Source organism: Lycium barbarum, chromosome 9, assembly GCF_019175385.1.
Source record: "Lycium barbarum isolate Lr01 chromosome 9, ASM1917538v2, whole genome shotgun sequence".
NCBI classification, from domain to species: domain Eukaryota; kingdom Viridiplantae; phylum Streptophyta; class Magnoliopsida; order Solanales; family Solanaceae; genus Lycium; species Lycium barbarum.
Window position 1 is genome coordinate 111,749,722 of NC_083345.1, and position 10,772 is coordinate 111,760,493.

At 37.0% G+C, this 10,772-nt stretch overlaps 1 protein-coding gene across 1 annotated transcript; it reads right to left on the bottom strand.

Annotated features, from left to right (window-relative positions):
• Positions 1–6,437: 6,437 nt before the first annotated feature.
• On the bottom strand, positions 6,438–7,178 carry LOC132612176 (uncharacterized). The gene has a single exon (XM_060326498.1). It carries the CDS (start codon positions 7,176–7,178, stop codon positions 6,438–6,440), a length of 741 nt encoding a protein of 246 aa, XP_060182481.1.
• Between the last annotated feature and the right edge of the window lie 3,594 nt (positions 7,179–10,772).

Consider the following 10,772-nt stretch of genomic DNA (forward strand, 5'->3'; position numbering starts at 1 on the left):
TTAAAAAAATAACTTATTGTCAGACTAATTGGATAATAGTGATTTAAGGACCACTAGGAGTCCAAAAACTATTTTGATCATGTGTATAATTGGTGGAGACTCTCATATGATGTATTAAAGTGTTATTATAATGTTTAAATTGTATCAAGTCTTTTTATTTATTTTATTTTGGCTTTTTTGGACTAATATTAGTGATTTAAGGACCATTAGACATCCTAAAATTATTTTGAACATGTGTCTAATGGATGGGTGTTGACACCCAATTTTGTCCCTCTTTATTTCGATTTATTTCCTGGAGCTTCTAAATTTGTTGACAAGCTAAACACTTTATTTTCACTATTATTTTATCTCTACTGCTATTAATATCTTTACTTTCATTTTTATTATTTTTTACTATCAACATTACGAGCATTTACTTTATCACAATTTTTAATGGCTCGTCATCATTTTATTTTCGGATTTTTGTACTCGTTAAATTAATTATACTTTATTAAATCCTTTATTTTTACATGTTATCACTAATTATCATAGTAAATAAGTGCACTTGTTATTAAATTAGAAGTCCAAAAATAATTAAATAAAAGAGAAGGGCCAATATTTTTCAACCAAATTAATGGCCCAAAACACAAACACAATATTCACCAATTCTACCAGCCCACAACCAAATCCACCCGGTCCAGCCCAATCAAAAAATCGACCCGACCGGCCCATTCCCTTAAAACATTTTTCATTTCTAAAACCTAATCCCTTCTTCAGCCGCCCCTTTCTTTCTCTTTCCCTACTCTCTCTCTACCCTCTCTCTCACGCTCTCCTCCACTTCCCCTTGTCCCCCCCACGCCTCTGTCTTCTCCACTTCTCTCTGTCCCCCACTCCTATCTCCCATACGCTCCTCTCTCTCCTCATATTTTTCTATAAAAAGGGAGATTACTCAACGTTTTTGAGGGAAGAAAAAAAGATTGGTTTGGAGAGGGGGAATCATTCGGTATTTTTGAGGGAGACAGACCATCTTCCAAACGTGATTTTTCCTTTTCCGGTGAACTTTAGCCGTGACCAACAATTACCCTGTTTTCATTTTTTCTTCCATTTTGAAACTTTAGCTACTTTAATCGGGTTTGGGTTCGTTCGAGTTCGAGCATAAATCCGAGACCCCGAACGCCTCAGTTCATTGCACACAAAAAGGTAAACATCAATACGTTTATTGCTTATAGTCTTTAGTTTCTGTTTTAGTTAAAAAATTTAGCTTATTCTACTATATTTTAGTAGTTATGTAGTTTCTTTGTCGTCATGTTATTTGATTGATGTTTGGGAGCTGTTAGGATAGGATGATAACTGCTAAAAACAAATTTAAAGGACGTATACTGTAGTTGGGATGTTTAGACTAAATTTCCAGGACTTAGAACTTATTTAGAGCCGAATATACATAGGATATACAGCGGGTCATCAAGGTAAGAAGAAGGTATACATTCGATATACATCTGATATATACACCGTGGTGTGTATGTCTTAGGTATATTGTGTATGTGATTAAAACAGATTGGCACTGAACCATCTCCATAATTGTCTTTCATCCGTAAGTTTAAGTTTTCTGTTTTGATTAATGCTAATATGAGACAGTGGCAGTGAGTATTGGTTGTTTGTTCTTCTGTGATTTAGAGGATTGCTACTGCATATGTTTTGTACCAATCAAATCCTGAGACTGCATTAAATCACTGAAAGTTTAATTCAGTCGTGTCTGTTATGTTTAAGTGTCTAACAAGTATTAGTTTGATATCGTGACCTGAGCATGAGGTTAAGGTGTCAGTTTATGTGTTGCTTTGGTCTGTCTAGTATCGCGTTGAATCTGTGATTAAGTGTGCATTGTTAATTTTCAACTCTTCATGATACAACACTCTTTAAAATTCGCTCATGATAGTTCTCTTCTGTGTTTGTTGAGCTTGTTGAAGGAATCTAGCACATATAAAAAGGATTAGAAAACAATGTTCAAGTTTGGTGTGTTTATTCTGAGGGCCTAATTTAGACTATGATGGACTGATCTTTTTATGCGCAATGTGGCTCTCCCCTGCTGCCTCCTCTCCATGATCCATATCTATTTTATTTCAAACTGTACCTGAATTCATAATGCATCACTTTCCTTTTAAAAATTAGTCTAAACTTGGCCAAACTTGTATTCCATTTGTCTGCTAGCTCTCTATGTTTGTCCATGTCTACTTCGTTGTTAGTTAAGTCTGTTGTTTGGTTGCCCATGGATGTGCTGTGAATGTTCTGTCAACATACTAATCACAGTTTACTACACAAGCATGTTTTAGATTAGTGTTAAGATCACATATGTTTTAAATGGTTGTGAGATGAAAGTAGCTTAGACCAACATGACATCCTATAAGATACCTATTGTATGGCTATTAGATTGATGAAGTTCCACTGGTTACATGAATGTGTTAAGCTAAATTTCAGAACTGTGTACATGGAACTTGGTGGGTCTGCCTCAAACTATGCCAAATTTGCAATAACTAGTAATTTACTTATGCTTAGGTGTGATTAATCCCTCTCTGCATCAGATCCCTATCTGCTTGAAAAGTATTTTTAGGCAATATCACTGCTTTTTTGGTTCTACATTAGTCTGCAGGATTTGTTCTTTCAAAATATGCATCATCTAATAGTATGATGACCTTGAATGTGTAAAGTAGTCTAAACTTTCATACAAGGATGAGATTTTGAACACTTGCCTATTTGCCTATTTGCACAATGCCTCATCTGAAATAACTCTTCACGTGCATTTAGTCATTACATAGTACTTTACCAAGACCTCTGTGTGACTCTGTTTTGGGGCTGGGCAGTATGTGCTATAAATCTTGCTAACTAGTCCGGAATTCTGGGTCTTAGAATGTAGATGGAGGGTTTTAGAGTTTGTTTTTCTTTCAATACAAAACATGGTATCTATGAACTTTATTGGATAATCTGAGGAACTTGCACATGTTGGGGGACTTATTTTGGTTAAAATGTGATCGAAATATACCATGCAACACCTATGTACACCTGTTTGTTCTTTTACTGGAAAATTGTCTTAAATCAATTGTGTGTAATGCATGTCTGTATTATTTGTTCAAAAGGGGATTTCAAGGTCTGCTCATCTGCTCATTTGTATTCTGCCTATGTACTGTTTTCCTGGTCTGTCTCATTTTTAGTAGTCATATACTGCTTTTTGCCTATGTCTAAAGGCTGCCTTGCTTGTATATTGCAAAGTATGTTTATATTTAGTATGTTTAACATTATTCATTGATCGTATACTAATTCTATTCTTTCGTTTTTATGCATGACTATCGCATACGAGTCCAAGCGACTTGTCATCTCCCGCATTCGGCGTTGGGGCCAAAGCCCAACGGAATCTTCCTCTCGAGTCAGCTCCATACAGTAGCAGCCAATCCGCAGCCAAACAGGGAAATAAAAAATCTGGGCTGAAGCCCAATAGGCGATGAACAGTTCGCGGCAACATATTAAGGCTGCTGGGCTGAAGCCCAAACAGTCAACAGATCACAGCAGCCTTCCTAAATGGGCTGAGCCCATTTACATTACATCTACTCCTCCATTTTATTTTGTGCGCATTTAATGTGTATTGTATGACTAACATTTTTGTTTGTTAATTTAGATGAACCTTAGTGACATTAAGGGGTTAGTTTAGTAATGAGTAGTTAATTCCACAAATTACATTCTCTTCTATTTATATTCTAAACTATTTATAGTATCTATAACATTTATTTGGAGTAATTGATTTTCAAATAGCATGCTTACACATTCTTGGTTTAAAGGAATCATTTTTCATTCTTACCATCTTAGGATTTTCAAAACATCACAAATTTCACACTAATGTTAGCTTATTTTGAGAAATAAAAAAAGGCAAGCTAGTTCATGGATAACTCTTCCACTTTAGTTCCTTTCCAACACTCAAAATACATATTGTTTAAAAACATTACATGTCCCGCTTCTTTTAGTTTATTTTTTAACTAAACTCTTTTATACAAATTATTATTTTTCTACAAGTCCTATTTTAAATAGCATTCTTACATAACTTTAGCCATATTTACAAATCTACGTTCTTTTTCTATAATACTATATTTACACTTAGCCTAACTAATCATAAGTCCGGTCGGTTAACCATTGTTAATGGGTCTTAAAGGGTGCCTAATATCTTCCCTTTAGACTAATTGAACCCTTACTCAGATCTTTTGGTTTCGTAGACTTTAAAATAAAATCAACTTTAGATAATTACTTTAATTAACTTTAGGTGTCCTAATTCACCGTAAATAATTAGGTGGCGACTCCTTAAAATAAATAAAAATAGGAATCACCAATATGTTGTACTCTACTTTAACCCGGTTAAAATGGGGTATGACAATGGGGACTCTCATATGATATATTAAAGTGTTATTATAATGTCTAAATAGTATCAAGTCTTTTTCTTTCTTTATTTTATTTTATTTTAGCTTTTTTAGACTAATATTAGTGATTTAAGGACCATTAGGCGTACTAAACTATTTTGAACATGTGTCTAATGGATGGGAACTCTCACATGATGTTTTAAAGTGTTATTATAATATTTAAATAGTATCATGTCTTTTTATTTATTTATTTATTTATTTATTTTGGCTTTTTTAGGTTTGGGGTACATTTTTTTTTTTTGGTTTGTTGGACTTGTGCAAATTTAGCAGGCTTCTCGTTCAATAAAAACTATTATTTCCGTGGTTTATAATAAACCTTTAAGGTCCATCATAGACCATCTCAATGAGTAATTATTGATCATTAGTCCATTACTACAATTATGTTTATTAATCGACCTAGCACACTTAGCTTTATTTTGACGATTAGAAAACAAATGCAACAAACAGAAAAGGACATAAATAAAAAACAACACAAGAAATATGAACATCAACCATATATTTCATTTCATTGCAACCCCCAACCATAACAGCAAAAACATCTAAAAGCTTTCATACATGAAATCCCAAAAGCTGCTTCCATCTACAACTTTCACCAATGAAAGCTTTGCAAAAACTTACAACAAAAATGAAAATATACATAAAAACTAAAACTACATAACTAAACTAGTCTAGGCGGTTTCGCGGTTTCGGGGGGGGGGGGGGGGGGGGGGGTTATGAGGGCATCTGGGTCGATATTCTTCTGCTGCACGAGGACACGCAGAAATCGCTCAATCCTGTGAAGAGACCTTGTCAATCTCTCCGTGTCCTCTCCCAGTCCCCTAAAGAGCCGTTCGAAGTCATTTGTAGTAGAAGAACGTCTAGTGATGGAGTTCGTAGCCTTGGGTGCCTAGGAAGGCGGAGTCTTCTGGGCATTTTGGAGATGATCTGAAATTTCAATGGGCTTGAGTATATTTGAAATGGAGGAAATAAGGAATGGGGTTATCCAATAGCTAAGAGACACGTGACAATGGGCATGGAGGTGTCGTTTAAATTTGTATTTTATCAGTGTGATTAGACATGAAACGCCAGTACTCTTAAAATGTAATCATTACGCTACTCACTTCCGCATGATAAGGGTTTTAATTCGGAAGTATAGATCTACCAAAGGAATATTAATTTCCTAACTATGAACCATTATAGGCCAAAGGACTGGTTTATTTTAAACACACATAGAGTCTATGATAGACTAACACAAAATTTATTAATATTGAACTAATACAGTAAAAATACATTCAAATAAAAAAAATCAAGTGGGGTGCTCTCTCAAATATCGACAAGTTGTTTACTTGTGATGAGCCCCCTTGCAAATCGAGCACTTGTTTCTAGTCCCTTTGGTACTTCCACTGGACTTGAAAGATTCCGTGATGCCAGGAATACGCTTCATTCTTTTCCTTCCAAGTTTGGGTTCGTAAGGGGGTAGAGGAATATACATGTTTGCGTACATCTCTGGGACTTCCCATTCTGACTCTATAGGGACTACATTAATAGTTTCACCAAATTCAAGAATGTAAGATTTAACTTTATACATGGGCGAGGAATACTCGTAGATGCTTGAACCATAATCAGGTCCGTAATTCAATCTCAAGGCTGCTATCGCGTGAGCGCACGGTAATTTCACCAAGTCATACTCTCTACAAGTATATGTTTTGTTCAGTAGATTGACTTTGGCAACTAGGCCACTCCCGACTACGGTGAACTCGTCAGCATCCCTGTTTATATTACTGACAAACAAGGAGTCACCCTCATTCATCTTTTCCCTTAGCATTTTTTCAACCAAAGGCACAAATAAATTGAACTGTTGATATTTGCACGTCTCTGCCTGAAAATTTCAGAAAATCTCCTAGAAATGGAAATGAATAAGGCAATCACAGGGTACTCTCTTTCATCCTTCAACATTGAGTTTAACGACTTCGCAATGTTTGTGGTCAACACATCGTACCTATTTGCTGGAAAACATACCCTGCTTTACTTGTCAAATCCAATATCAAACTCGAGGCAATTAGCAGTTTCGGGGAATTTATTCCTTAATTGCTGAAAATGTTCATTGAACTCCTGGTAACTATATGCCTTTGCTGCATCATAGTACACATGAAGAGAATCTCCACATTGGAATTTTTTTTGAAGGTTATCATCAAGATGCTTCATGCATAGTGCATGATGAGCATGCTCAAAAATTCTGGAAACACTCTTAGCTATGCTCTTGTGCCTATCAGAGATGATGCACAAGTCTAGTTCATCGTCGATTATATACCTCAGCTGCTCGAAGAAGTAGGTCCAGGATTTATCACACTCCTTGTACGCCACGCAAAAAGCAATCGGGTAGATATGGTTCTCAGTATCCTGTGCGACGGCGAACAACAACACACCCTCATACTTGTCATATAAATGTGTACCTTCAACAGCAATAACATTTCGCATGTGTTTATATCCTCGAATGCAAGCTCCGTAAGCTACGAAGTAATATTTAAACTTATCTGCATCATCAAGGCTAATGCAAATTCTGGAGCCTAGATTTAGATTTTCAACCATGTACGAATAAGCCGGTAAGGAAGCATACACGTGCTCCGATGTCCCCCTAACCATGTTCTTAGCCGTTACACCTGCCTTCCAACACTGCCAATAGCTTGGTTTACAATGGAACTCCCTGAAAGCCGCCCTCTGAATTTCCTTTGTCGTTGGCCCTTTGTTGTCAATATAGTCATTCATCAAGACTGATGCAAGGACAATTGCTGAGGCATGCTTATGAGTGCTCGTAACGTGTTCAACCCCCAAATATGATCACCAATGTACTTGTAAATGCGAAACCTATCCGAGTTGTCGTACTTATTGGCCCGCAACATCCAACCACAATTAGGAGAGGTGCATTCCGCCTTATAATATTTTTTGTTACTCTTGTTTGGTTTAAAATAAAACGTGGTCGCCGAAGGCATAAGAACGAGATAATACAATATATGGGCCATAGAATGTTAGACGGGCTGAGAATCCAACATGGCAGTCGTACAAAAATAAGGTAGATTATGAAGTAGAGTTAACGGATGAGCATATGACGGACGAGTAGTATTAATCCCAAGAAGATACATCACACGAGTATTGCGGCTTCGGTTCAAGCGTAAGATAGACAAGAATAAAATGGTGTTTCCATATAATAAGGGCTCATACGAATGATTTCATAGCGAGGAGATACGGGTGATGAGAGTAAGAGTTGGACTAAAGGGGGGAAGTGAATGATGGACTGAGACGGGAAGTCAAGTGAAATAGCCACTGCAAGAAAGTTGCATGGATGCAAAGTTTCAATGTCGCATAACAATTTAGGAAGCATTATACAATGAAAGCCTTAAAGGCAGAGTGCTTGACTCAAAATTTACGAAAAGATGCGGTGCTAACAATAAGAGAGGGTCAAAATGAAAATGAACCATTTAAAAGCATGTAAATACTGGATGGTAGCAACGTACATTAAAAAAGAAAGGATGTGTATGATCATCCAGAAGAGGAAGTTTATGGATTATGCGAGAATTTCAAGCTTAAAGTACCCAAACACGAAGAAATTAAGGCCGCATAGCGAAGTAAATGTAGTAAGATAGATTTAGATGAGAAACTGGAAGAACAGTGAGGATAAAGAAGGAGATAAGGAGCAAACTCGTGTAAGACAATTTCGTAGTAGTAGTCAGTGATGAGGATGAGTCTTGCGCTGAAACAGGTGTGGTAATTGTAAAGAATCACATAAGCTATCTATGAAAAACTTTTCATAATGTTGGTTCTCTACCAGCGTCTGAACATCGATACATTTTGAAAAGATTTGGAGAAGATTATTGAAAGATTTTATGAGTATTTCTGGCTGCTCTCTCAAATGGTTTTTTTTACTAGTGAGGGAAGGACTGATGTAAGCTTGATGAAGATACTAGGAAGAGCGCAGAGGTAGAAGAAATGACTTGGGAAGCGGAAGAAAACATGAAGTCTAAATACCCGCAACTATTTCCACCCCCGGAAGAAAGCCAAGATGAGACATCAACATTACGAGGTATGTATGCTTTCTTTTCATGCTTTTGGTCGTGTGTGGCCATATTGTGTGTTGTGATATCATAGCCCTGAGTGGCAGTATTATTTTGGGCTGTTGTGACAAGAGAGTAGCGCCATATTACGGGGGAAATTTCTGGCGAAATTTCTGTAGAATTCCCGAGAACTTAACATTCGAGGATGAATGTTTTAAAGGGGGGAAGAGTGTTACACCTCGGAATTTCGGGTTGTTGTGCGGTAATAGACTAATGCAAGTCAAGGTGTATATGATGCCCTACAAGTAAGAAGGGATACTTAATGATTCTAATTGAGATTCCAAAGACATTTGAGGAGATAAGGAAGCTCGTTGGAGAAAGTTAAGGTAGCAAATGCCTTACTTCGTGTACAAATGTACCAGCAGGTATTCCTGGCAATTTACGGGGTTAGAAGCTCAATGAATCAAATCGACATAATCTGAATCGAATCGAAGAAACCTGCAGACACCAGACAGTATCGACGGACCGTCAAAACGCCTCGTCAATAGGTTCCTGCAAGCTGAAATTTGCAGACGCAATTCGACGGCAAGTCGGCGGACAGTCGACACGTCGACGGGACCATCGACCCGGCCGTCGAACCGCCTTTCTGGAATATTCAGGTCCCAGCTATAAATATTCGGCCTTTGGTCATAATTTTCAGATTTCATCTCTCTCCAAGTCCTGAAAATTCTAGAATACTCTCCATATCATATTATCACAAATCCAAGAGGAATTGAAGAGTAAGCACCAAGAAATTATTAGAATCAAGTGCAAGGATGTTCACTAGGGCTTGTGGAAACCAATAATCTCTTTGGTATTGAAGTAGGGTTTTCTCTCAAGTGGAGTATTTTCATCCAAAGCCCATTCCTATGTGATCAAAGGTGAGTTTCACATTTAATTCATGTCACTAAGAATATTGAGTAGTTAAAAGGCTTGGATTATGGAAGAAAGTAGAGAATGAAGTTCAAATATGAAAATAGTGGAATTCTTGAATGGTAACTTGACTTGAGTCATAGTTCTTGACATACCATGAGTGTAATCTTGTTGTGAATGATGTAAATGATGTTAAAGGCCTGTTGTATGAGAATGAATATGAAGTGTGTTGCAATTATGCTTATGGGTGACTTTGAAAGGGAATGTTGGGAATTGAATAATGTTTAACTTGATAAAGTTTATCGATTGTAATATCGTGGGTGTTATTATCGACGTTTGGGAGTTGTTATATTATATGGAGAAAGTTATATAAACAAAGGAGATGCTGCCCAATTTTCGTTAGCTTTAGCTTAAACTTGAGCATGTTTCCGATTATCTAATCCTATTACGAACTTTCATTAATGTAGGAACGTGAATATTGGAGGAAAACGTTCAAGTGACAAAGTTAGCGAAACGTAAAGGTATGTAACGTTAATCCTTTTCTTTCATAAAGGCATGACTCTTATATTCTCATTTTCTATATATAATTCCATGACCTTCTTATATCCCAAAAGTTGAGAGTTCATGGTTTTAAAGAGTTTCTTATGAGCTAGAGATGAGACATGTTCTATGATAACGATAGTGATGATGGTGCTATTTATGGGCTTGATAAACCTATTTTATGATTTGACTTCTTATCTCCCATGACCTTCTTACGTTCTGGAAATTATAAGCCTGTGACTATTGAGGACTACTTATAAGATAAAGATAAGAGATATGTCATGAGTATGATAATGATGATGAGTCTAAGCCTAGAGATCCTAAAGCTTATGGTATGACATTTTACGAAGCTAATGATCCTTGTTCGACTCCTTGATGTTATTCATTATTGCTAGACCCACCTTATGATGCTAATCCTTTCAAGGTGAGGTATGATGATCATGATTACTCCATAACGAAATCGGGGGTATCGGGGGTTCTCGACCTTACGTCACCCCGGTATAGTTATAGATTGTCTTTGAACGCTAATGCATGCTTTATGATAAGTTTACGATAAGTTTATGCTAAGCATATGATGATGAGATTCCACCGTGCCTAGATGGCCAGACATGTCACCGCGAAGGCGGGCTGCATACGATTCCACTGTGCTTAGATGACCGGATATGTCACCGCAAAGGCGGGCTGCATACGATTCCACCGTGCCTAGATGGCCGGACATGTCACCGCTAATGCGGGTTGCGTACGATGGTTACCCGGACGCGGGTTAACGATAGTAGTATGTGTGGTATGTATGATATGTGTTTTCTTTAAAGGTTAAGCAGGTTATATCTTCATCCCATGTTTTCATGATTTCTTTATT

What these genes read in the sequence shown, in the direction of transcription:
- LOC132612176 (XM_060326498.1), bottom strand. Translation starts at nt 7,178, where the DNA reads ATGAATGACTATATTGACAACAAAGGGCCAACGACAAAGGAAATTCAG.